Here is a 27,569-nt window from a genome sequence, read left to right on the forward strand (position 1 = left end):
CTCATTAAATTCTTTTGCCTCTATTTTTTCTACTCCAACCACAAGCCAGTTTACTAGAAAACTGAATCCTTGCTCCAGAGTCTAAAGTGCTTAGAACATAACACAATAAGCTTTATGCAAATAAATTACAACTCTTGAGAGGAATTAAGCAGGGGCGGAAGTGATGGAAGGGCGGGACCCCGGAAAGGCGGAGACGGACATGGGTGGGCGGGCCATGGGGGGAGGTGAGTCCCGCAGGCTCCGCCCGAACCCTGCGTAGATTTGGCGCCAAACGCGGAGACCTCCTTTCGCGGGGAGTCTTCAGAGTCTCGCGATAAACGTGGTCTGGCCTCAGCCAGGACCGCGCTGCGGCTGTAGCAGTGCTTTTGAGGTGAGAGCGGGCCCCCAGGCGTGTGAAGGCCGTGGGGGAAGCGGCGGCCTAGCGGGGCAGGTGGAGGAGCTGGGGTGCTGGGGGGTCGCGGGCAGGGAGTGCGGAGGCTGGGAGAAAATACTGAGACGTGCCTAGGCTGCACGGGACTGACAGTCCACGACCCGTGGGGAGGAGGGCGGGCGCGTTTACTTGTTTCCGTTGGGTCGGCCTGTAAAATCCAGTGTTTTAGCGGGAGGGAAGGTGCATCAATCAGATCGACCTTTACGCCGCCAGCTACTTTCTGTTCAGGGGCTTCTAAACGTAGGATGCATCCTGTAAATGTGAAATGAATGTATGAATGAAATTGAAGTGAGACTAGGGGGGCGGGATTGGGAAGGATGGAGACAAGAGGTGGGATGGGAAGTTTAGTGTTTTTGGGGGGGTAGCAGGGGAGGACATCGAGTCAGTCTGGTGGGATTCCCCATTCGTCACGTTCAACTATTTTGATAACTTGGATGAAGTTGGATATTGGACCCCTAAGGGCCTGGGAACGAATTGTATTATGGATATTAATGAACAGGCAATTAACATTGCTTCTTGCTACACTTAATATAGTTTGTGCCCTGCCGTCAAACTCAGAGCTCCCTGTTGACCTCAAAGGTGTGAACCCCATTTCTTTCTAGAGAAAATTAACTAGAATTGAACTTAACTTGAATATACTTATTGTAGATAGGAAGCTTCCTTAGATTATGTGAGCTCTAACTGCTTTTCCAATTTTGGAAATCTGTGGTTATTGAACCTTCCTTGAAGATACAGTGGGAGTTGATATGTTGTTTTGTTTTTATGTATTTGTGGTCATTGAAATTTAGAATTGGGGAGACTTTAGGGATCATTTAGCTCCAGTGGTTTTACAGTTTGAGGGAAGCTTTGGAAACTTTATTCCTTCATTCAATAAATATGGAGCACCTGCTGTAAACCAGCTTTGGGGATACAGTGGTGGAGCACAAGAGACTCCCTTGGTCTTTGCCTTTTTAGAGCTTCAGTCTAGAATGGAAGACAGACTTGAGTCAAATAATCACAGAAATGGAACATAATATTAAAATTGGGTAAGTGCTATGAAATGAGTGCTTGACATTTTGAATGCTTATTATAGGAGGATTTAATTCAGGGAAATTGGGGTAGATTTATCTGAGGAGTTGATAATTGAGGTCTGAAAGATAAAGGAGTCCGGGGAAGAGCCTTCAAGATAGGAAGCAGCCTTAGCAAGGGACTAATGACCTGAGGGATATGGCTCTTTCAAGGGACTGAAAGAAAAGAGTGAAGAGGGTGTGAGGTGTGAAGTGAGTCGGGAGAAGTAGGAAGGTGCCAAACCAAGGGCCTGGAGTTTTATCATTAGCTTAAGAGTGGCAGGAAGCTATTTATTTAAGCCAAAAGATCATGTGATTGGCTTTACATTTTCAGAGCTTCAATCTAGCTGTAATGTGGAGAATGGTCTGAAAAAGGCAAAGGAAGTTATGAGTAATGGAGTAACCCCAGCAAGAAATGTTAGGAAGTGCTTGTGGAGAAATGGGAAGACTTAACAGATATTTAGGAAGTAAAATGGACAGGATATGTAGAATGGGAGAAGGAAGTATCAAGGATGACTTTACAGGCTGCTTCTTTGCATACCTGGATAGAATGTCAGTCACTGAATCGGGAAAATTTAGAAGTTTGGTTTGTACATGGTACGTTGTAGGTGGTTTTGAGAAACTTAAGAGCTGTAAAATGAGAAGTAGGGATCTGGAGCTCAGACTTGATGCCTCGGGTAGAGACAGAGAAAACATTAGCCATCTGTAAATGATTATTGAAGCCATGTGCATCAATGAGTGAAGAGGCCTATTGGAGTCTTGAATACTTACTGACCATATTAGGGGAAGATGAAGCACAGAAGATCCAGGAGGAGTGTCCAGAAAGGGAGGAAAACCAGGTGAGTACTGTGTTTCAGAAGTCAACAAAAACACTTTTCCAGAAAAAGGAACTGATCAAAAGTGTCAGATGTTGCTGAGAGGTCACAGTGGATGGTACTGAAAAACATTCGTTCAAGTTATCAACCTGAGGACTATTTCTCTTCTTTTGATAGGGAAAATCAGCTGTAACATAGCCGATGGGACTAATGGGAAACACCTGTCCCTGATTAATGAGGAATACGGAAGTAACGGGCTATAAATTGTTCCCTCTAATGCTCTAGGCTCAGACCTCTGGAGAGTGATCTCCTCTGAGCCCACTGCTGTAAAATAAACCTCCTACCTTCTAAGATCTCCCAGTGCTGCTTGGGTTTTCTGCCCGGTGATCTAGATCAGATTCCATAACACTTTGAAAAGGAAACCTTACCTAGAAGGCCAGTATGTAAGCAGGTTTTTTATAACTTGCTCTGGTAAAGTGGGGGTAAGGTATCTGAACCCTGCCTAGTTCATATCCATTTGGACCACAGTTTGAAACCCTTTGAAAAATCAGAATCATCATTTTGTGATAGGGGAGACTCAACAGTTGAAGTAAAATGATTTGCTTAAAACCATGCAGTGACTGAGTGGAAGGGTCTTTAGAACTCAGTTTGGGGGCACATGGGTGGCTCATTTAAGCTTCTGACTGGCTTAGGTCATGATCTCCTGGTTCATGAGTTTGAATGCTTTGTTGGGCTCGCGCTTTCTCTCTCTTAAAAATAAACATTAAATGTTTTTTTAAAACCTCAGTTTTGATTTTTTTTTTTAAACGTTTATTCAGTTTTGAGAGACAGAGCAGGGGAGAGGCAGAGAGAAGGAGACAGACTCTGAAGCAGGCTCTAGGCTGTGAGCTGTCAGCATAGAGCCTGACACAAGGCTCGAACCCACGAACAGCAAGATTATGCGTGAGCTGAAGTCAGACTCTTAACCAACTGAGTCAGCCAGGTGCCCCAGTTTTGATTTCTAACCCAGTTTTTTTTTTCTTCATAACCACTTTCTACTTCTTTTCATGATAGGAGTTTGAAATGTGGTTTAACTGACTGAAACACACGCATTTTGCTGCAGGTAGAACTTAACTGTATAATAGACTATGTGGATGAATAAACTTTTTTTTTTTTTTTTGTAGAGGAAAAGATGCTAGAACCACAGGAGAATGGCTTGATTGACTTACCAGATTATGAGCATGTAGAAGATGAAACTTTTCCTCCTTTCCCACCTCCAGCCTCTCCACAAAGAGATGGTGAAGGAGCTGAACCTGATGAAGGTCTGTATAGAGTTCCAAAGTGCCCACGTTCAGTTATCCATCTTTCAGTATAGAAATGATATATTTTCTAAAGGAGGCTTAAATTATTTAAGTAATATTAAATCTTAGTATATTTCACCAGAGTCAGGGAGAGGAGCACCTGTTCCTGTACCTCCAAAGAGAACAGTTAAACGGAATCTACCCAAGCTGGACGCTCAGAGGTACATTTTCTATTTCCTTAAACATTTACACTTTAGATTCTTTTTTTCCTTATATTAAAATCTTTTAGGGGGATCCTGGGTGGCTCAGTCAGTTTAGCGTCCAACTTCGGCTCAGGTCAGGATCTCACAGTTCATGGGTTCGAGCCCTGTATTGGGCTCACTGCTGTCAGTACAGAACCTGCTTTCGATCCTCTGTCCCCTTCTCTCTCTGCCCCTCCCTGGCTTGCACTCACTCTCAAAAATAAACATTTGGGGAAAAAAAGAAAAACCCAACTTTTAGTTTGGATGATTTGGAGATCAGTTACTTCTAAGGTTTCTTTTTTAGAAGTTTTTTTTTTTTAATATTTTTATTTATTTCTAGGAGAGAGAGAGAGACAGCGTGAGCAGGGGAGGGTCAGAGAGAGAGGGAGTCACAGACTGAAACAGGCTCCAGGCTCTGAGCTGGCTGTCAGCACAGAGCCTGACGCGGGGCTCGAACCCACGAACCGCGAGATCATGACCTAAGCGAAAGTCGGACGCTTAACCAACTAAGCCACCCAGGTGCCCCAGTTACTTCTAAGGTTTCTAAAGACTTTTCTTTTTTTCAGTTCAGCAGATATTTTTTTTCTTATGGTCTTGCTTTCACCTTGATGGCTCTAGAAAACTGGAAATTCAAAACCTATTTCTCTCTACAGATTAATTTCAGAGAGAGGGCTTCCAGCATTAAGGCATGTGTTTGATAAGGCAAAATTCAAAGGTAAAGGCCATGAGGTAAGAAATGTCTGATTTTTATTTTAGATCTTTGTTTTTTCAAATATTGGTAAGACTGTGGGCCCCTTAACATGTTCTGAAGAGTCATAATTAGAATGTTCCACAGACACTATCATTCATCATAACTCTTGAGAAACTAAGATGCAGTAGAAAGGGCACTACTTGAAGAATCAGAAAAACCTGTCGTATAGTCTGACTTTTGCCCCTGTATAGCTTTAGGAAAATCACATCTAAGTCTGTAAGCTCTGATTTTGTACTTTATGATCTCGAGGAATATAATTGACTTAGTCTACATTAAAGAGTGATTCTAGGCTTCAGGAGAGCAAGGACTTGACCTGTATTAATCACTTTCATGTCCCTAAGATATGACACTTAACTTGTCATATGTGTCTGATTCATAATAGGCCTCAGCTGTTGAAAAATGAAGGCATTTAAGAACTGTCAATCACTATCCAAATGTACATTTAACAGGTCTCTTATCTTTTTTTTTTAAGTTTATTTATTTTTGAGAGAGAGAGAGAGAGAGAGAGAATCCCAAGCGAGCTCTGCACTGCCAGCACAAAGCCCAGTGTGGGGCCTGAACCCACAAACCATGAGATCATGACCTGAGCCAAAATCGGATGCTTAACCGACTGAGCCACCCAGGCGCCCCAAAAGTGTCTTCTCTCTGAATAATGTAGTATTCAATTTTGCAAATATCTTTGTAGAACTTTGTAATTTATGAAGCATTTTCAAATAATTGTCAACCTGTTGGGGTAGGTATTGGTCCTATTATCTAGTTATTAAGGAAATGGAATTTTATTAGTTTTAAGTCTCCATTGCCGATAGTTAAAGGCAGAACTTAGACTTCCTCTTTCGTAGCCCAGCTAGAGTAATGTTAATACCCAGTGAGCATCATCTTGGTGTGGTATGCAGGATAATAGGAAAGAGGGAAGAGGCTGGAAGCAGACAGCTATCACACTACTAAGGTGAAGGTGAATAAGGTGAAGATAGGCTGATAGGGCAGTAGTAGAGAGAGAAACAACAAACAGTACTAAGGTAATGGGATAGAAGGAGATAAAAAAAAAAAAACGGGTCAGAAATAATCCCAAAAGGGGCATCTGGCTGGCTTAGTCTATAGAGTGTGTGACTCTTGATCTTGGGGTCATGAGTTCAAACCCCACCTTGAGCATAGAGCTTATTTAGAAAAATAAAATTAAATTTAGTTAAAAACAGGGCACCTGGGTGGTTCTATCAGTCAAGCGTCTGACTCTTGGGGCTCCTGGGTGGCTTAGTCGGTTAAGCACCTGACTTTGGCTCACGTCATAATCTCACGGTTCGTGGGTTCGAGCCCCAAGTCAGGCTCTGTGCTGATAAGCTCAGAGCCTGGAGCCTGTATTCAGATTCTGTATCTCCCTCTCTGTCTGACTGTCCCCTGTTCACGCTGTCTCTCCCTCTCTCTCAAAAAATAAATAAAACTTTTAAAAAAACCAAACAAACAGTGTCTGACTCTTGATTTCTGCTCAGGTCATGATCTCTCTGTTCATAAGATTGAGCCCCTCGTTGAGATCAAACCTACTTCTAGCTCTACACTGACTGTGTGGAGGCTGCTTGGTAGTGTCTCTCCCTCTCTCTCTCTGCTTCTGTGTTGCTCTTGTGTGCTTTCTATCAAAATAAGTAAACAATAAAAAATAAATTCAATTAAAAATAAAAATCCCAAGATTTCAAAGCTGGGAGGCTGCAAAACTACCTTTGTTCAGCTTCAGTGGATAGGAAGAGAGCATAGAAGCCTCTGTCCTGTTTTGCCACAAAACTAAATGTAAATCAGGATAATCAGGATATTTATCTTTTTTAAGTGTTTATTTCTGTGAGAGAGAGAGGGAGAGGGAGACAGAGCACCTAGCGTGGACTCTGTGCTGACAGCAGAGAGCCCGATGTGGGGCTCTTTCGTTCACAGGAGGCATGATCATGACTTGAGCCAAAGTCCAATGGTTAATAGACTGAGCCACCCAGGCTCCCCTAAATCAGGATTATATTTAAAACCATACCCAACTTCTCAAAGGAGGGGAGTACCTGGGTGTCTCATTTGGTTAAGCATCCAATTCTTGATTTTGCTCAGGTTATGATCTCATGGTTGGGGGATTAGGCCCTGCATAGTGCTCCATGCTGGGCTTGGGGCCTACTTAGGAGTCTCGTTCCCTCCCTCTCTCTCTCCGTCTCTCCCCCACTTTCTCCCCTGCTCTGCCCCTCCCCCAGCCTCGGGAGTGTTCGTACATGCTCTTTCTAAAAATAAAGTAAAACCATACCCATCTTGGAAAAGAGAGAGAAGGGGACTTGGCTGGCTCAGTCAGTGGAGCATGGGACATAATCTTGGGGTTATGAGTTAAAGCCCCACGTGGGGCATAGAGCTTACTTAAAAACAAAACACAGATCTTAAAACCAGACCCATCTCAGTTTATTCATTGCCCTTGTTGAAATTTGGGGGTTGTAATGATGAATTGGTGCTTTGAATTTAATGTCATCTTCATCATTTTCATAAGTACTTTATTAAAATAAATGAGTTGATATGAAGAATAAAAATTTTGTGTTCTTCTCACTGAGTAAGGGTGGGCTCTGAGAGTTTATGCTATTTAGTCTTCTGTACTTTGCCCTTGGACATTCTTACATTTTCCCAAAAAGCTGAGTCCTTACTGCTTTTTTCTCCATGTAGGACTTGGGACATCCCACTGTATTTAGGGGTTTCTCTTCTTGTGACCCTTCGGTCTAAAATGACCTTGTGAGGTGAGAGACCAGCTGCACTCTACAATTGGAATATAATCTTAGGTGATTGGGGGGCGCCTAGCTGGCTTAGTCGGTTAAGCGTCTGACTTCAGCTCAGGTCATGATCTCATGGTTTGTGGGTTCAAGCCCCGCGTTGGGCTCTGTGCTGACAGCTAGCTCAGAGCCTGGAGCCTGTTTCCGATTCTGTGTCTCCCTCTCTCTCTGATCCTCCCCTGCTCATGCTGTCTCTCTCTCTCTCAGAAATAAATAAAACATTTAAGAAAAAGAAAATCTTAGGTGATTGAATTAAAATTTTATATTTTTTATCAGAATGAGAAGGATAACACATGCTGTCAGTATTACATGTTTAGTTATTGGTAGGTTTGACCATTGGCTTCTTAGACAAGATCAAATAACAGTAATAGCCAGTATTTGAGTGCATATGTCAGGCGCTTTACTTGTATTACCTATTCCTCATAACCTTACGAAGTGTATATAATACTATTATTTTATAAATGAAGAAGGGGGTACAGAGGTAAAGTGATTTGTTTAAAGGTACACAGTTATTAAGTGGTAGAATTGAGATTTGAATCTATGCAGTCTGACATAGAGCCTGTGCTTTTGACTACTCTATTTTAAAATACTGTTGGGGCACCTGGGTAGCTCAGTCAGTTAAGTGTCTGATCCCAGCTCAGGTCATGATCTCACGGTCTGTGAGTTCGAGCCTCGTGTTGGGCTGTGCACTGACAGCTCAGAGCCAGGAGCCTGCTTCGGGTTCTAGGTCTCCCTCCCTCCCCTCCGCCTTCTCAAAAATAAATAAATGTTAAAAAAAAAAATTAAAATACTGTTAAGAGAAGAATTAAATATTTTACAGTAAAACCAGGAATTTAGAATTTTGTCATTTCATTAGTTCAGTTCAACTTTGTTTATTTTCATTTAAAAAGATTTCAATGTTAAATTGTAATTTCCTATATAGGTAGTGTGCTCCGAGAACATTTAAACTGTTGTTGCTAGTCTTTGTACTTTGCCTTGGGGATTTCTGAATATATTTTCACAGTGCTGAATTCTCAATACTTTGTTCTTTATATATGATTTAGGGACCTGTCATTTTGTTTAGTTATTCCTAAAAGATCTCTTGACATATTTTATTAAAACTTATTTTCACATATTACTTTACAGTTCTGAAGAGACACATGATTATCTTTTAACTTTTATTAAGTTTTCATGCTGGTTTTTAAAAAATCTATATCCAGTGCTCTTTTAGACTACAGTTCTCTGAGCTCAATAAATATTTCTCAAAGTTTCTTCAAAAGTTTCTTAACCTTATAAATATAAAATGACACCAGTGACTTTGGCATTACTATTCAATTCTAAAATCTGCTGACAAGGTCAGTTGTGAGAATGAATCTTCTATTTAGCATTTTTATTTTTATGTGCCAGGCTGAAGACTTGAAAACGCTAATCAGACACATGGAGCATTGGGCACATAGGCTATTCCCTAAACTGCAATTTGAGGATTTTATTGACAGAGTTGAATACCTGGGAAGTAAAAAGGAAGTTCAGGTAGGTGTTGAGATGATTATGAATATCATTCACAATACTAAATCCTGCCAAGGATGGATTTAGTTGAGGCTAAGTAGCTACTTGCGTTTTCTTTTTAAAAATCTATCTTGGTAGAGAGAAGGGAAATTAGTAGTTGTTATTTGAAGAACAACCTTCTTGGAACTAAGAGTTGAATAAATTATCATTTTATCCTAAATGTTACTGGTGAAAGTGTAAAAATATCTCTTTATTTTCAGACTTGTTTAAAACGAATTCGACTTGATCTCCCTATTGTACATGAAGATTTTATTGGCAATAATGGTAAGAATAAGGTTTATCATTAAAATAATTTTGGTTTAGAAATGGATTAGTTGGGGTTGGGGTAGATTAAGCACTGGGTTCTTAGTCTATATTGAGTATATAATTACAGTAAATAGGAATGAATTAAGATGCCTTGGTACGTGTCATTTAATACTTGTTTCTTAAAGACATGACTGCAGTGCCATTAAGAAATGTTGTAAAAATATATTTAGTCACAGAACTTGAGCTTTTGAGAATTCGGATGGTGACCCATCAATCCTTTATGGTGCTTGTTAATGAGAATAAATGACAAGATAGAGTGTTCATATACATGGACACCACTAAAAAGTGACTCTGCAGAATTAGAATAGGGTGATGATGAAGTAGTTTTCTCTTAAGAGTATAGATCCTTATATACCTTAATAATGGTTTGATTTAACGATTTTTCAACTTGATGATGGTACAGAAATGCTAGGCATTCAGTAGAAACCATACTTAGAATCTCAGATTTTGGGTTTTTTTTCCCAGGCTGGTGGTGTGTGCTAGGACACTATCTTGTGATGCTGGGCAATGGCGGCCGCACTGCCCAGTCAGCCACATGATTATGAGGGTAAACAACCGATAATACACTGACAGCAATTCTGTTTTCTACTTTTAGTACAGGATTCAATAAATTGCATGAGATATTCAGCACTTTATTATAAGACTTTGTGTTACATGATTTTGCCTAACTGTAAGCCGATATACATGTTCTGAGCATGTTTAAGGTAGGGTAGGTATATTAAATTCGTTTTTAGTTAAGATACTGTCAACTTACAGTGGGCTTATTAGGTTATAACCCCCCTGTAAGTTAAGGAAGATCTCTACAGGATTTCAGTAAGACCTTTGTGACTGTTCTGGTATTGATTGCATTTGTTAGTTGTACAGTGCAACCATAGGCAGTCACACACATCAAAACATATGGTTCCTGCCGACAGGGTCTGTATAGTTATCAGATTTTCTGTGCGATGGCTCCATACATTTTTTTTTATACTTTTAATAGGTGTAGAAAATACAGGCTCCATTTAGAATCCCCCAAAGTTATTTCTAAACTGCTTTTAAAAATGTGAAGGGTTGTGATTTAAATAATCTAAGATTTAAATATTTTGGTAAGATATGGTTTGTATCTGTGGCATGGGATTTGGTATATGAAGAGGAATTAGTAACTACGGTAAATTCCACAGCACATACCACTGGGTTAGATTGTTCAGCACTTTTTGAGCTGCATAGTGTGTGCTACAATTTCAGAGATAATGAGTTAAGTTTGGACCCCTTGGTTCATGGGCTAACAGGCTAGTGAATGAGTGACACAAAACATCACCTCTGTTCTGATAGGTGCTATAATTAGAGATAGGAATAGGGTACAGGGTAGAGTGCAAAGGAGAGCACAGTTGCCTTTACCTATGGGAGGGGGAAGCTTCACAGAGGATGTATCACAAGTACTTTGAATGATGTGGAGTAGAGTCCAGGCAAAGGTGATTTTGGAGAGGGACTCATGTAGAGGCATAAATTAACACGGGACTATTCATGGAATTACACGCATGCTGAACTACTGGGTACATAGAAGAGGCCTATATCCTAAAGTCTTGTTTATTGTCGAATCTGTTTTCTTTGTATCCTAAGAGGATAGTTTTCCAAATCTTTTGGATAAGGTACTGCAACAGTACACGTTTTGAGCATTTTATTTGTTTTTCTATTAAATGTGCTATGGATCTGATAAATAGTGCACATTTTTATTCTCATGAGAACATTATTATGAGGTTTTAAAGTGAGAACAGTATGATTGAATATTCTACTGATTTTTTCCCCCCAAAATCTTGTGCTGATACTTAATCGATGATTTGAAGGTGAGATGTAGCTACAGTGTTCTTCCACCTAGTCTTGGTTTTACCTTACTAACATGCATCCAGACGGACGTAGAGTATCATGCAACTCTTGGTATCTTTTTCCAATCCCGTTCACTAATGCAGGAATTTTTGGTTGAAGTTTACAAGCAAATGATCATCTACCTTTTTTCTTTTTTTTTTTNGGGCTCGAACCCACGAACCGCAAGATCATGACCTAAGCGAAAGTCGGACGCTTAACCGACTAAGCCACCCAGGCGCCCCTCATCTACCTTTTTTCAATTGTTTCTTTTAAAAATTAATCAGGGGTTATATTTTTGACAAATATATAGTCCTCTCACTCCTCTGCTCAGAGCTTTGTAGTGACTCCTTGTTTCATCCAAAGAAAAGCCAAAATCCTTACAATATCCTATGTGGCTCAACAGTATCTCTTTCTTCCCCTACCTCCCTTGCCTCTCTGTGTCTTTTACTGTTTCACTCACACTGCTTCCACACTTGCCTCCTAGCTGCTCCTTGAACCTCCCAGACACTTGTTTGTCTTAAGCTTTTGCACTCTTAACACTCTGCCTTGAACATGTCCTCTGTCCTTCCCGCCAAGTCTGCATGGCTCTTACCCCCTTCACACTGTGCTCAGATGTCAACTCCGTGAGGTCTCTGCAACCACTTTATTAAAATCGTACTCCCATCCCCAGTCCTGATACCTCTATCGTTTTTTCCCCATAGCACTACTTCCCTTTAAGTATTGCGTATTTGCTTATCTGTTAGTTTATGTGTGCTGAAATGTGGCACCCTATATTGAATATTTGTCTTTAGCTTCTTTGCCACAGTGGCTTGCCTATGAATGTTGCAGTGAGTGAATTTCGTGTGTGGTTCTAATTTTTTTAGTCCCATTTTTTTTCACTTGAAGCTCCATCAATGATTATGTTCACATTGTTTTTCCATATAGCACTGTATTAAAGAGGCCATTTACTGTTGAAGAGATCTTTCCTTTCATGGCCTGCAAAACAGTAGTTCAGTATGTATTTCGTTATCATTAATTTGGAATCCTGTAAGCCCTGTCAGGTGAAGCATATTAGAAATCCCCAAATTGCATAGTTGGTTCTAATACTTGTTTCTTAACTTCTCTAGCAATGTTTTCTACCTGTACTCCATCAATATTTCCTGACAAAGGAATACATTTTGGTTTCCGGCCACATTTTTTCCCCATGTCAGGAAGGACAAGTATATTGCTTTTTGCCCTTCACTGTCAAAGAAAAAGCCTCAAAAGGGATTTGGATTGTAAAATTAAGTATCATACAATTTTAAACCTCACTGGAATAATTGTAAAGGTTTGGCTTTGTGTTTTAAATGTTTTGCTGGTTGTGATGGTTTTTACTACATTAGCTAATACCTCAAGGCACAGTGTATGTAAATTCATATTTCAAATGCTCTTGGTGATAGAAATTTTTTTTGTCGACTTATCAGACCAGAGGACATCTTTTTTTTAACCATATGATATGAATGATGTAGGGAGAAGGTGAAGTGTCGGCTTTGCCGTTTTCTTAGTTCTTGCTTGTGTCTCTATTATCTTCTGTCTACCTTCTCTTACCTTCTACATATTGTTATTTTATAGAAATCTTTTTAGTCTACCACTTATGGATTTTGTATTAAAACTAGACAGGCTACTTAACTGGGCAGTCAGAATCAGATGTATGTCACAATATGCTGAAATTTAGAACAGGAGCAAGGGCCCAGCTCTCCTATCCTTCTACAGTGTGGAACTAGCTGCCTTTAAGGGAGCTTACAGGCCACACGTTAACTGTCATATGGAGAAATGATAATTTATCACTGCCTGTCTTTAATTTAGTACAATTTTTCATAATTCTTAAATATAAATGGAAGTTACAATATTTACTTTCCATACCACTGTGGATCATTTTAGGGGCATCCTACTTTGAGATAATTGGTATACAGGGTTTTAAGACCTTATTAAGACAAGGGTTGCCTGGGTGGCTCAGTCAGTTAAGTGTCCAACTCTTGATTTCGGCTCGGGTCGTGATCCCATGGTTTGTGAATTCAAGACCCACATCAGGCTCCGCACTGACAGCTTGGAGCCTGCTTGAGATTCTCTCCCTCTCTCTACCCCTCCCTCCCTGTCTCTCCCTCTCTCTCGCCCTCTATTTCTCCCTCTTCCTCCCTCCCCCCCGCAATAAATAAGTAAACTTTAAAAAAAATTATTGAGACTAATGTAGAGAGCGCTGAATTATTAGTTGGGTACGTGACTGACTGAGCCACCCAGGCATCCCTGAGTTATTTTTTTAAATTAACATGGAAATATGTTAATAGATCTCCAAATTTCTTTTCCCTTTCTTTTAAAAATATTTTATTTTTTTTTTCAAAGTTTATTTTGAGAGCGAGAAAGCAAACAAGTATATAAGTTAGGGAAGGATAGAGAGAAAGAGAGAGAGAGAGAGAATATCCCAAGCAGGCTCTGCTCTGCACTGTCAGCACAGAGCCTGATGTGGGGCTCGAACCCATGAGCCACAAGATCATGGAATGAGCCACCCCGGCACTCCTTCCACTTGGTATTCTGGTCAACAGAAGGCTATTAGCAGTTAAGTTTTGGGAGAGGCAAAAGTTACATGGAGATTTTTGACTGTGCTGTGGGTTGGCACCCCTAACTCCTATGTTGTTGAAGGTAATCTGTGTAACATTCTCACACCTCAGAACAATTTGAAAAAACAAGTGTTTTTTCAGATCTGGCATCTTGTTACTTTAAACTGGTTTTTAATTAATAGCTGCATAAGCTCTTTTTCTAACTATGAATGTACTAACTTTCATTTCTACTCTAGATGAAATAAGAGAAAATAATGGCCATGATGTAACTACTACCGAATTAGATCCCTTTTTGACAAACTCATTGGAAAGTGAAAAATTTGCTTCTCAGTCAAGTAGAAGCCTAACAGAAGAAGAACAACAGAGAATTGAGAGAAATAAACAACTGGCCTTGGAAAGAAGGCAGGCAAAGCTACTGAATAATAGTCAGTCCCTCGGAAATGGTAAATTTTATGCTGGGTTTTATGTGCTATCATTAATATATCAGAGACATGTTAGAAATTTTAACTTTTCTACTATCTCCAAAATAAAATACCTCTAGGAATAGAAAAATCTGATGTAGTATATTAAGTTTATGTTATCTGAGAGAGAGGGAGTGCTTTTGTGTATATAAGCGACAGCTATTTGGAATCCTCAAAGAATAAATTGAGTCCACGATGGTTTTCTGGATAGCTGAGTACCTGTTTAAAAATTAGTTTAATTGATTCTGAATCTTTCAAAAATATATTCTTCCCTGACTCCTTAAGGCATGTGACACATATTTTATCTGTAGGATCTCAATTATGAATATTAATGGTACTTTCCTAAACATACAAAATGCCTTCTGAACCCTTTGAGGACTCAGAGCCATTTGCTATGACATAAATAAGTCCTTAATTGCTTTTTATTGCATTTTGTCATTTAGCTGTCAGTTTGCTTATCTGATGCATTCTCTTCTTTTAAAACTGTCTTAAAATTTGCTGTTTTTATTTTTATCTTTTTTTTAAGTTTATTCATTTAGAGAGACAGTGAGTGGGGGAGGGATAGAGAGAGAGGGGAGGGGAGACAGAATCCCAAGCAGGCTCTGCACTGTCAGCATGAAGCCCAATGTAGGGCTTGAACTCATGAAATATGAGATCATGACCTGAGCCAAAACCAAGAGTCGGACACTTAACCGACAGAGTCACCCAGGTGCCCCAGAATTTGCCGTTTTTAAAAAATACTGTGGGTGTTAAAATGTAGACTTTATTTAAAAATAATGCGTGAATTGGTTTTGCGTGAATGAAGCAGGATTGCATATATATGTCTTTCTCAGTTTCCAATGTAGTTTCCCTTTTGAAATGGGAAAATAAGAATTAAGTAGTGAAGACATAATGTTATAAAACAAGTTTCACCTAAGATTATAAAATTCTCAAGCGAAAATTAGTATGACTGCATTACCATTCTTTCCAGTTAAAATGCATTTAATTTTCAGCTTTACAAATGGATAGTTTATTACCAGCAGGTGAAAGATTACATGAAGATACAACTATCACTGATGACGGTTCCTTGCTGTCATTACCAAAGATACCTGGCAATAAGCATTTTAAGGTTTATCTTCTATTTATAATATATGACTTTAAAATTTGCCCAAATAGATAAAAAGATCCTAAATTTTCTTTGCTAGGGATCACTAGGACATATAGCTGTTCAGAGCATTTTATTTATTTTATTTTTTTATTTGTAAAAAATTTTACGTAATGTCTACACCCAACCTGAGGCTTGAACTCAACCCCAAGATCAAGAGTTGTAAGGAGCATTTGATTTTTAAAAAATTTTGTCTGGTAGTTGTTATTTTTGAATGAGAACAGTTGCATTTGGCTATTATTCAAGGTTTGAGTTCAAGACTTGCATTTTTGAGTGGGCTTTATACATGTATAAAAATGACTGTTTTGAAGAAAGTCATCATAGGTTTCATTTCCACTGATGTAACCTCCGGAGAGATTTGTATTTATCAGGTAAGAAGGAGTAATAATTTGTCTTTCAGACTCGTTAGTGAGCACACCTAGAGCGCCGACCATTGAAGAGGTTGATACAGGAGAGGATCAAGAGGAGTCATCAGATGGATGCAACAAAGACATTCTAGACAGTCCACATAATGATGCTGTTGCCAGTGATGAAGAGGAGGAATTAAAAATAGAGAAAACACAACTGGACCAATCCTTTTAAAATGTACAGTAACTGTCCTTCATCCGGGAATGTCACTGAGGTCAGACAGGCCTCAACTAGGAGAAAATCTGTTAACTTGCTGTCCTTTAAGTTTTAGATTACTATGTATTTTGTCTTCTTGGAGTGAAAATCCTCATGTAGTAAGACTTCTACATATTCCTATTTAAAATCTATTTATAATTATACTTGTTATTTAGTTGAGCTGATTTTATTTTCTAGTGTTTATATAGATAGGACATCATAAAAATGATTAGGAGTTAATAAGTGCCTTCTGCTAGTGTGCCATTGAATGTTTCATTTTCACACAATTGAGTTTTTATGAGGTAAATATATAATGAATATTAATGCCCATTTTTAAAAAAGAAATACAAATCTTACAAATTATCTCTAAAGGCTTTTGAAAGTTTCTCATTGCTATTTAGTTCTGCAATTTACGTTTTTGGTAGGATGTTTAGAGTTTTATACATGCTTAAATATATCTTAGGGGGTCACTTTAATCCTTAAAGCATCACATGAAAGGCTAGTCTGTTATCTGGCCTGCATGGGTGCTAGGGAAGTTCCAGTGCTCCTTGGTACCTTACTGACTAGTGGGAGAGAAACTTGCAGAGTATCATGGAGAACACACAACACCTAGTGAGGCCTCACAGGACACTTTTGAGATGGTGGATGAGAGTCCCAAGGATTGCGAAGAACAGGTCCAATATGATACAGAAATGAAAATCTAGAAAATAAGGAAGACTTAGGCATGGCAAATAATGAGGCTAGAAGTGTTAGGGCCAGATGGTGAGTAGACCCAACTGGAGTTTTTTCTGCCTGAGTTTATCAGCTTGGTAGAGGGGTAAATTACAGATACAGTAACATGGTGACAACCAAGTTTATTTATTACTATTTTTTAAGTTTATTTACTTTGAGAGAGAGCATGAGCAGAGAGAGAGAATCCCAAGCAGACTCCATGCAGGGCTCCTCCTCCTCACAAACTGAGATCATGACCTGAGATGAAATCAAGAGTCAGCCACTTAACCAACTGAGTCACCCAGGTACCCCTAAAAAAATTTTTTTTAATGTATATTTTTTGAGAGAGAGACAGAGCCCAAGTGGGAGAGGGGCAGAGAGAAAAGAAGACACAGATTCGAAGCAGGCTCCAGGCTCTGATGCAAGGCTCAAACTCCTGAACTGAGATCATGACCTGAACCAAAGTCGGATGCTTAACCAACTGAGCCCCCCAGGAACCCCTATTTATATTTTTAAATGTTTATTAAAACATTTATTTAAACTAAGTATTATTATCTGAAGGCAACTGGAAAGTTAACCTAGCAGATGTCAGAGGGGTCTGTGACCCAAATGGCCCAGTGTGGCAGTCACTAGGAAAATTAACTTATTTTGAAGGAATGGATTTGAGACAAGCGAATCAAAAATCAATGCTGGGTTTATTAAAAAGAGACTGGCAGTCTGACTTGCAGAGCCACCATTCGTGATCTGTTCATTTCTGAAAAATCTGTTTCCAGTGACCTAATTGCACTTTAACGCAGCTGTAATTAATAATGATGAGAAAACATTTTGTGCATTTGCGATCTGTCCAACTCCAATTGACCAGAACATTGGATGTTAGTGTTAAAAAGAAGGTAAAACATTCACAGAACACCTCTTTTAATGAAATAAGTAAGAAGAGTATCTCACATTCCGTAACTGTTTGAAACATCCAGGAGGGCCAGGTCCCTTATCTCTTCTAGGAGCGCGTACAGGCTTCTTCCCTTGGTTTGGCAGTATTTTTGATAATCTTCCTGGAGGACGTTTACTTTGACTTCTTGGGCAAGCTGAGCTTCCTCCACAGATCTGGTTACTTCTTTCACTAAATCACTCTTCAGCACAAGGGAGCTCTGATGAAATAGTTCTGCATCTGGTGTCAGGTACGGTTTGTTGCTTATTATTTCGAGCCTGATTCTGTCAGAATGGCAGCGGGAGGCCTGTACAGATATTCTCACCTGTCACAGAGGAGAAAAATGCGTTATTACCAGATCACATTCTTTATGCTTTACATTCAAAGCAATGCTTAATGCAAATACGGACTTACTGTTACATGGTCAAACAAATGGAACGTGACCGACTCCCCTCCCGTTGTGGTAGAGGTGATTTTGTTTTGAAATCGCTGAAGGGATCCTGGTTTCCATTCAGAATGGCCATCTGGGCCGCATGAGATCACCAAACCATCCTTATTTTTCAGATAAGCAGCACTTTTAATCCCAAACCTGAATGAATCATGGCGGGAGTAAAAATCCAGAGGGAATGTATACAAATCTTATGTACTTAATCTAGAATGTTAGTTTTCCTTCTAGATTAAAAACAACTTTCCTCTCATTTACCTCCAAATATTTCACGGACCAGATGGAAAAGTATTTTGCTCAATAAGAAAGTAAAATCAAATCTTCACACTGATAAAGATGTACTAGATTCTAATCTTTTTTTTTTTTAATGTTTTAATGTTTAATTTTGAGAGAGAAAGAGAGAGAGAGAGAGACAGAGGTGAGCAGGGGAGAGGGAGAGACACACAGAATCTGAAGATGGCTCCAGGCTCTGAGCTGTCAGCACAGAGCCTGACACAGGGCTCGAGATCATGAGACTGTGAGATCATGACCTGAGCCGAAGTTGGTTGCCTAACCAACTGAGCCACCCAGGCGCCCCTAATCTCCTTTATACTTGGGTAATGCATTATTCTATTACATCATATACATCAGTATCTACAAATAATTGTTCATATAGCTACTTTAGTCATACCTAATGAGCTGTTTGTGTTCTACACGATTTCTTAACAACTATTGTGTTAGATACAACATACCTTGGTATAAATACAAGCACGCCATTTGTTCTAATTGAATATATAACTCCATCAGATATGCAACGCTCCTCATTTTCTGGGTCTTTCTCTTTAAAATACATGCACTGGAAGAGCTCAGTGGACTGTTTCTGAGAATGCTGTGCTGCCTGGAAGAAGAAACACAACCCAAAGCATGCTGACATTCCCGGGGCAAACCTGGAATTCATACTCCCCCAGAAACGATGTCTCTAAAAAGGCTACATTCTAGAAACTATTAATACAAATATTTTTTTTTCTATTATTAATTAAATCAATTTTGTGGAAACCTAACTAATCACCTAGTAATCATTCCCTCAAAAATGTCTTAGAAAATTCTTTTTTTGTTTGCTCATTTTTGAGAGAGAGCGTGAGTGGGGGAGGGGCCGAGAGGGGGTGGGGGACAGAAGATCTGATGCACTGACATCAGAGAGCCCGATGTGGGGCTTGAACTCACGGACTGTGAGATCATGACCTGAGCCGAAGTTGGATGCTCAACTGACTGAGCCACCCAGGCGCCCCTAGAAAATTAATTTTTTAAGAAGATGACCGGTTTGTTATTTACGATCTGTTTATAGTTCATTCATGTAAAGTATCCACATCTATGTCTCACCTTTATTTTCAAGTCTGTCCAACCAAAATCCTGCTGGTGGAACTACAAATTAGTACTGCTATTACAGAGGGCAGTTTAGTAATATGTATCAAAGTTTTATCTGTGCACACCTTCTGATTCAATAATTCATTATCGCCAGGAATTTACCCAGGCAGTAATCTAAGAAGTATGTAAAAGCATATATACAACTGTGCTGCCCAATAGACCTTTCTGCAATGATCGAAATGTCCTGTACATCTGTGTTGCCTCAAAGGTCACCACTAGTCACACGTGTCTACTGCATGTGAAATGTGGCTAGTGCAACCAAGGAACTGCATTTTTAATTTTTAAGAATTTAAATAGCCAATATGGCTACTGGCTATAGTATTGCACACTAGTAAACTAGAATATTGGATACAAACACATTAAACACTTAGGCAAGTTCTAATTTTTCTATTTCACCAAATGCCCTAATTCTATGCTCTATAAAACTGTAGCCACTAGCAAACAATATGAAATAAAATACAAAGCTTCTAAAACAAAGAACTACACTGACACGGGGGAGCCTGGGTGGCTTAGTCGGTTAAGCGTCCGACTTTCGCTTAGGTCATGATCTCGCGGTTCGTGGGTTCGAGCCCCGCGTCGGGCTCTGTGCTGACTGCCAGCTCAGAGCCTGGAGCCTGCTTCAGTCTGTGACTCCCTCTCTCTCTGACCCTCCCCTGCTCACGCTGTCTCTCTCTCTCCTAGAAATAAATAAAAATATTAAAAAAAAAAAAAAGATTTAGAACTACACTGACATGGTGCTGTCAATATCAGATGTGTTAAGCAAAAAAAAATTTCAGACACAGGTATGGTACGACATTTTTCATAAATCAAAAGCACTGTCTAGAATAGTGAATAATGATTATTTTCCACTGGTAAGACGATACATGATCTTTTAGATTTCTACGTTTTGGAAAAAATATCTCACCTATTGTTAAATCTCCTAAACCCACATTAAGTCACTTCAGAATGTTCATAAATATACTGAGAGCAACATAAGAAACGATCTTTCATGTTAATTTCATTGGTTAGAATAATGCTAGGATTTAATTTGCTAGTATATATGGTACTTCTTCATTCCACTACACAACAAAGCCGATATTCCCTTAGCGAAAGAGATGATGGGTAAGAGAACTTAAAATCCCCTCTTACTCGGTTTCTGTTGTTGATATGTCTGCATAATTCCTCAAGATCTTTGTTGCTGAATAAACTGTCCTTAATTTCCATTTTCTTGTCTTTTGAGATGGCCGCCATTAACAATCGGTGTACTATGATATCTGAATATCTTCTTATTGGAGACGTAAAGTGAGTATATTTATCTAATGCAAGGCCTTCAAAAAGAAACCAAAAGATGGAAATAAACAAAAAGACATACTTTTAAACGACTTGCTCAAGGTTATGGCCACACAAAAGAAAATGCGATCATTCACCATAATGATGGAACTCTTCCTCTGCACATGACCCAGTGGAGAAATACAGCGCATTAGACATCGCCTGCGTGGCCATCGATCGCAGCAACCTGTTTACAATGGGATCGTTGGGGTCATTGGCGTTATCCAAAGAATCAGCCAGTGTTTTATTGGACCTGACAAAAAAAAGTAAAAACTTTTATTTAGTCTTCAAGCAATAATTTACAAGTTAAACTAAACCTAAGGTGTACAAGTAAAAGAAACATAAATTATTTTCCTTTTTTTAAAGAGAAAATAAAGAGAGACTGGAAGTATTCTATTTATCAAAATAATTTTTAAAACCCAGGAAATACAGAATTATATGAAAAGATGAAATGAAAAATTCAGCACATAATTCACTTCTATAGTGTAGCCCACTAAGAAATGGAAGAAAAATGGAAAATGAATAAGAGCATCAAGAGAATATAAACTAATGGAAGCCTTCAAGTATGACAGATGTGGATTCAAATCCAGATTCTGCCTTGACTAACTGGTAATCTATAGGTAGGTCACTTCACCAGATGTAATTCCCTGCTGTAAAATACAAATGACACGATGTCTGAAAAGCCTTACCAAGTGTACCTGGCACATGCACAGGCCATCCACAAACAAACGAACAAAAGATACTATCACAGACACAGGTGTAAAAAAACAAATCCATTTTGATAAATGATATTTTAATTAGCACTTATTACTTGAAACAAAATATTGAAAAAAATCCTCTACGTCTTTTTTATTTAATGTCTTTAGCTATTTAAAAAAATTTTTTTTAATGGTTTTATTTCTGAGAGAGAGAGAGACAGCGTGAGCAGTGAGAAGGGGAGGGTCAGAGGGAGGAAGACCCAGAATCTGAAGCAAGCTCCAGGCTCTGAGCAAGCTGTCAGCACAGAGCCCGATGCGGGGCTTGAACCCACGAACCTGTGAGATCATGACTTGAGCCGAAGTCAGACGCTTAACTGACTGAGCCACCCAGGTGCCCTTTTAGCTATTTTTTTTAAATGTTTATCTATTTTTGAGACAAAGAGACAGCATGCAAGCAGGGGCGGGAACAGAGAGACACAGAATCTGAAGCAGGCTCCAGGCCCTGAGCTGCCAGTACAGAGCCCAATACAGGGCTCGAACTCACAAACCGTGAGATCATGACCTGAGCTGAAGTCAGATTCTTACCTGACTGAGCCACCCAGGCGTCCCTATTTTTGTTTTGAAGTAAACCCAGCATGGGGCTTAAACTCATGACCTTGAGATCAGGAGTTGCATGCTCTACTGATGGGGCTAGGAAGACATCCTACACATTTTCCACAGAGAAAATNGCAGGGGGGGGGGGGGGGGGGCAGTAAAAATGTCTCATTCTATGAGGTGACGATATAAATTTACATTTGGTGTGGTGTTTTAGGATACTGGCTCAAAGATCTGGTGCATTTTGAAAGTATTGAAATAAATGGGATTACTTAGTATTTGCCTAAGGGGCTGATGAAATTAAACCAAGGATAACAGGCTCCTTACTTCTGTATTACAAATTGTAGTGGATCAACATTATGCCTAAAGAAACTTGTTTTAATTTTAATCTCTATACCTACATTATATAGTAAGTGAAAAGAGCTAACAAGTTTTCTATTTTGGGGCAAAGATCTGGCTGTCACATTTTAAGAACTACCGTAAGATAAATAAGCACACGGCACTCCCTTCCCTCTGCCCCCTCAAAAGAGGAATTACCGTGTATCTATGAAGAAGCCTTTTGCTTTTGCACATTCTTGTAGTTCGGAAAAAAACTCCTGGTGTGGAGGAGGGTGTTGGCGTAACAAGGCCTGATGTGGGAAGCTCTCCCAGATCTTCTTAGCTACCCAGTGGTTGGCCAGGATCATGCATTCAGCCACCGTCTCATGGACTTCCAGGGGTTGCTTAGGGATGAGGTCATGAATGTTCTTCTTCTCATCCAGTTGAACACGAACCTCTACCCCTTCCAGTTCCAGGGCACCGCAACGGTTTCGTTTAGCTCGGACGTGGCGTGCTATGTCCGTCAACTTCCCAATGGCCCACACTAGCTCCTCTAGTTTAGCTTGTCTGCTCTTCTCATCCAAGTCTCTGAATTCTGGAATATCATCGACAATGTTGAAGTTTCCATCCAGCAGTTCCTGGGCTGCTTCATAGAACAGTTTGTATGCCGATCGAATAATGGTTCTGCCATACCACACTTTCTTAATTTCATAGGAGGTTTTATCTAATTCCCATATGACACTTACGGCATACCTAAAAAACCAATAGCGCTGACATCACTATTCAATTCTTCCATTTATTTTTTTAATTAAAAAAAACTTTTAATGTTTACTTACTTTTTGAGAGAGAGAAAGAGCGTGAGCAGGAGAGGGGCAGGGACAGAGGGAGACAGCATCCCAAGCAAGGTCCAGGCTCCAAGCTGTCAGCACAGAGCCAGGCACAGGGCTCGAACCCATGAATCATGAGATCATGACCTGAGTGGAAGTTGGACGCTTAACTGACCGAGCCACTCAGGTGCCCTCAATTCTTCCATTTTTGAAGTAAGTAGAACTAGACCCTAAATGTACCTTGACAGGTTTTTGGACCAATGTCTCCATCCAAACACTCCACCACTAAATGAAACACTATTTAAAATTACAACAAAGTTAGACTAGGTTCTGTTGAGCTCTGAGCAAGTCTGAGATGAGTTCACATGTAAAGGTACAAACACTATCTTACAGTTCTCCATTTTGATTAGACTAGCATAGCACTGAAAGAGTCAAGTCTGTCGGGCTCTCTAGTATAAAGAAGAGGAAAGCTTTTCAAATCCTACAGAATAACACTGAACTATCATATCACTATCGTTGACGATTAATTAACAAAAAGTTCACTTAGTAAAGAACTGCTTTACCACCAAATCACTCTATTTAAAAACCTATGCAATAGGGGTGCTTCGGTGGCTCAGTCGGTTAAGTGTCCGACTCGGTTTCTGCTCAGGTCACGATCTCATGGCTTCCTAAGTTTAAGCCCCACTTCAGGCTCTGTGCAGACAGTGTGGGAGCCTGCTTGGGATTCTTGGTCTTCCTCTCTCTCCACCCCTCCCCTACTCATGCTGTCTCTGTCTCTCTCAAAACAAACAAACTTAAAAAAAAAAACAACCTTATGCAACATTTGCAACTCACATTAAAAAAAAAGGGCTAATTTTCCTGATATGCCAGGAATTCTTATAAGTCAATTACTAATAGATAAAAAACTCAGGGTGCCTGGGTGGCTCAGTTGATTAAGCGTCCAACTTTGGCTCAGGTCATGATCTCACGGTTCATGGGTTCCAGCCCATTGGGCTCAGTGCTGACAGCTAGCTCAGAACCTGGAGCCTGTTTCAGATTCTGTATCTCCCTCTCTCTAACCCTCCCCTGCTCACGCCGTCTCTCTCTGTCTCAGAAATAAATAAGACATTTAAAAAGTTTTTTTAAAAACCTAACAGATAAAGAACTCAAAAAAATGGGAAAGGAATATTAAACGGTTCACAGAATAAAATACATAAATGACTCTTAAACATACCCAAATATGTTTTATATTTATGTTTATATTTATATTTGGGTTAAACATACCCAAATATGTACTCATAATAGGAAAAATGCAAATTAAAACCACCTAAGATATTTTCTTTCTTTTTGTTTTTTGAAGTTTATTTACTTGTTTTGAGAAAGAGCCAGTGGGGGAGGGGCAAAGGGAGCAGGGGACAAAGGATCCAAAGCAGGCCCAGAGAGTCCCATATGGGGCTCGAACTCAAACCATGAGATCATGACCTGAGCTGAAGTCAGATGCTTAACCAACTGAGCCGCCAGGCATCCCTAAGATACCATTTTCATCTATCAAATTAGCAAAGATAAAAAAAAATATACAACTTGCCTTGTTGGCAAGGCTTTAGGGAAACAAGCATTCTCATGTTGATGGTGGGAATCTAATTGGTTTAACCTTTATGGAGGGCAATTTGATTATATCTATCTAAACACAAATGCATATACCCTTTGACATAGAAATTCCACTTCTAGACATTTATCCTCCAGATATACTGTACTTTTAAAAATGTGAAATTACTTATGTTCCCTATAATTCAGTAGTTTTGTTTGTAATAGCAAAAGATTGAAAACAATCCAAATTTCCATAAAGAAGCAACTGTTCCATAGATAAATAATCTATTTCCATAGATTAATATGGAATGATCTCCAAGATACATTGTTAAGAGAAAAAAAAAAAGCAAGGTGCTGAACGGTGTGTGTGTGTGTGTGTGTGTGTGTACACACACGTCACCATTTGTGCATAAAAGAGACCACACATCGACATTTGCGTGGTTGTGCATTATATCTAGAAAACCACGTAAGAATTGGTAGCTGGGGGGAAATGGCAGAAGGGAGCCCTTCATTAAATATTTTTTAGAATCTATGGATTTCAGTTTTATTACATATTCAAAGATAGCTATAAACATTAACTATAACAAATAAACAAAAAACTCCCTATGTTCATGATCTTCATGCAAAATAGCCTCAACCAGGGAATACATACACGCAAAGCCTTATCTGTTTCTTCCCAGACTTTAGCTGAGTTTAAAAAGCCAACAACAGAGGCAGAAGCAGCCTCACAGCTAGATAAACAGAAAAGATGAGAGGAAGGCTAGAGAAATAAAGCTGCCTAAAATTAAGCGGGTACAAAGAATACAGGGGGTAATGAGGGTGGGGAGTAGGGGGTGGAGCATATTAGAAAGAAGATGAGAAAGAGGCCAGAAGCAAGAGCACTGGGCATCACAGAAGAGCCAGGACGGACTCTGGAGATTAAAAAAACAGAAAGCAAAAAAAAAAAGAAAAAAAACAAAAAAAACCCCCCAAAACTCACCGATCAACGCCTCCCAGAAGAGAGCACAAATCAGCGCTGAGGATGGAGGGCAGCATGTCATAGCGCCGGTCTGCTAAATAATAAGTGGTGGCCCTGTGAATGACACACATGCGAGTGCGTGACCTTCAGCAGCGAGAGGCAGAAGTGCTGACTGCAGGAGCCGCGGGGAGGGAAATGGCCAAATCCTCAGTGCAAATCCCCCAAGGCTGTTGCTTTTTCATAAAGTGCAGCGGACTGGGTAATAAAGCTATTCCCATGCTCCCACTTTTCTAAGGGGTACTGCCTTGGGCTGAATATTCTTCCACTGATATGAAAAAGTGGCATGAATCTTAGTCGTCTAAGAAAAACAGGAGTGTAATGATCCAGTATTCACATAAAATGGATTTCCTACCTGAAACATTTAACTCACTGCAATTTAAAAGGAAAGTGTGGGAAAGGTTCTGTTGAAAAAAAGGAAAGGTAAATTGATCAAGGTGCTGTTTCTCTAAAGGGAAAGGGGAAGCAGACCTCAATATTTTCCCCCCTAGGAGCAGTTTGCAGAATTGCACAGAATTATGAAATGTTCGTTTTGAAAATCTGGAAGTAGAGAGGTATGGAATTTGTTATAGTCACACACACATAACCACAGTGTTCATTTCAAATAGCATTACCTTGTTCTAGCTTCAATGTCAATATATGAATTTGGTGCCACAAAGTGTGTCACATCTGCAATGTGGACCCCAAGTTCCAAGTTGCCGTTATTTAAGGTTCTGACTGAGAGTGTGTCATCCACGTCTTCACAGCCTTTTGGGTCAATGCTGAATACGAGATGGGTCTTCCTCAAGTCTTTACGTTCTCGTTCCTCTTCAGGACTCACCTTCCAGGGATTCTCCGGTGTGTTTACTGGCATCTCACACATCTGTACAACAAGAGTCAGACATTCGGCAATTCACACACCCCAAGTTTCCTACGAAATCCTGGGCTCTAGAAGATTCTCACTGCCACCTCCTAGAAGTCCCATCCATTTCCCATTACCTTTTGCAATTAACCTGCGTTTGCTTCTTTGGAAGCGAATAATAAATATTATTATAAATAATAATAATTATTTATTAGATGACTGAGGTGTGTCAGGAACTGTGCAAGGCTCTGGAAAGGTCAGGAGCCAAGAGGAAAGACACAATCTCCTGCCCCTGAGGACCTTACAGTCTGACAGGAAATGTGCCAGTTTCCAGCAGCTTCTTTAGTTATGAAGGCCAGAGCAAGGATAAATGGAGGCTTATCAAGAGCATAACCTCTGCGCGCCTGGGTGGCTCAGTCAGTTAAGCAGCCGACTTTGGTTCAGGTCATGATCGCACGGCTTATGAGTTCGAGCTCTGTGTTGGGGTCTGTGCTGCTAGCTTGGAGCCTAGGGCCCGCTTCAGAATCTGTGCCTCCCTCTCTCTCTGCCCCTCTCCTGCTCAAACTCTGTCTTTCAAAAATAAATAAATGTTTAAAAAAAATTAAAAAAAAAAAGAGCACAACCTCTACCCCATTTTCAAATGATTCATTTGTTTAAATGCAGTTGAGCTTTTAATTCAATTCAGGCCCCGAAAAAAAAAATCAACATGTCCCAAATGCTAAAAGCCTATTCCTTAAAGATAATTTAAGCAGGACCAATCTAGGGCATTTTCTCTCCATTATGACTTGTTTAGGCCATCAATTTGCAGTAAGTAGGCTAAATGAGGAGAGAAAATTCTAGTCCTATGAAGTTTAATCCATGCTTTATTTTATTCTAACATTTTCACTAAGAGTTGTCAAAGCAACTCAACAAATAATTTTCAGAAACTAATGTTAAACATGAAAATTTAATAATGTAAAATATTCTAAAATATTTTACTATTATAGCTACTGTTCTGTCAAAAACTATAATGAAAATAAGGACACCCATATGCTCTTGATGGCAATGCAAACTGGTCCAATTTTTCTTGAGAACAATCTACTGCTACATAAGAAAAGCCACTTAAATT

General features: G+C 39.6%; 2 protein-coding genes and 1 non-coding gene across 7 annotated transcripts in view; 2 read left to right on the forward strand and 1 right to left on the reverse strand.

The window, feature by feature from the left end:
* Positions 1-639: 639 nt before the first annotated feature.
* DIS3L (DIS3 like exosome 3'-5' exoribonuclease) overlaps positions 640-27,569 on the reverse strand; it is a 51,436-nt gene continuing 24,506 nt past the window's right edge. For 2 of the 5 annotated variants that reach the window (XM_077746886.1, XM_077746866.1), the window contains 9 exons: positions 26,235-26,482; positions 25,585-25,677; positions 22,432-22,965; positions 20,701-20,855; positions 20,423-20,601; positions 18,622-18,767; positions 17,860-18,034; positions 17,466-17,770; positions 640-682 (listed from right to left, as the gene is read on the reverse strand). In XM_077746886.1, the coding sequence (XP_077603012.1) occupies positions 655-682; positions 17,466-17,770; positions 17,860-18,034; positions 18,622-18,767; positions 20,423-20,601; positions 20,701-20,855; positions 22,432-22,965; positions 25,585-25,677; positions 26,235-26,482 (1,863 nt within the window). In that variant the 3' untranslated portion in view covers positions 640-654. Of the gene's footprint in view, positions 683-16,624; positions 16,779-17,196; positions 17,771-17,859; positions 18,035-18,621; positions 18,768-20,422; positions 20,602-20,700; positions 20,856-22,431; positions 22,966-25,584; positions 25,678-26,234; positions 26,483-27,569 lie in introns of those variants that run through there. The other 3 variants (XM_077746879.1, XM_077746892.1, XM_077746872.1) reach the window with 2 other exon arrangements.
* Positions 1,489-16,180, forward strand: TIPIN (TIMELESS interacting protein). Its single transcript, XM_077746900.1, has 8 exons — positions 1,489-2,315; positions 3,455-3,592; positions 3,714-3,792; positions 4,467-4,542; positions 8,722-8,844; positions 9,081-9,144; positions 13,838-14,044; positions 15,607-16,180. The coding sequence occupies exons 2-8, from the start codon at positions 3,463-3,465 to the stop codon at positions 15,786-15,788; spliced, it is 861 nt and encodes a 286-aa protein (XP_077603026.1). The 5' UTR covers positions 1,489-2,315; positions 3,455-3,462; the 3' UTR covers positions 15,789-16,180.
* LOC144219199 (small Cajal body-specific RNA 14) lies at positions 10,011-10,145 on the forward strand. Its single transcript, XR_013331337.1, has one exon.

This window comes from Crocuta crocuta, unplaced genomic scaffold, assembly GCF_008692635.1.
Source record: "Crocuta crocuta isolate KB4526 unplaced genomic scaffold, BGI_CrCroc_1.0 scaffold130, whole genome shotgun sequence".
Lineage (NCBI taxonomy): Eukaryota > Metazoa > Chordata > Mammalia > Carnivora > Hyaenidae > Crocuta > Crocuta crocuta.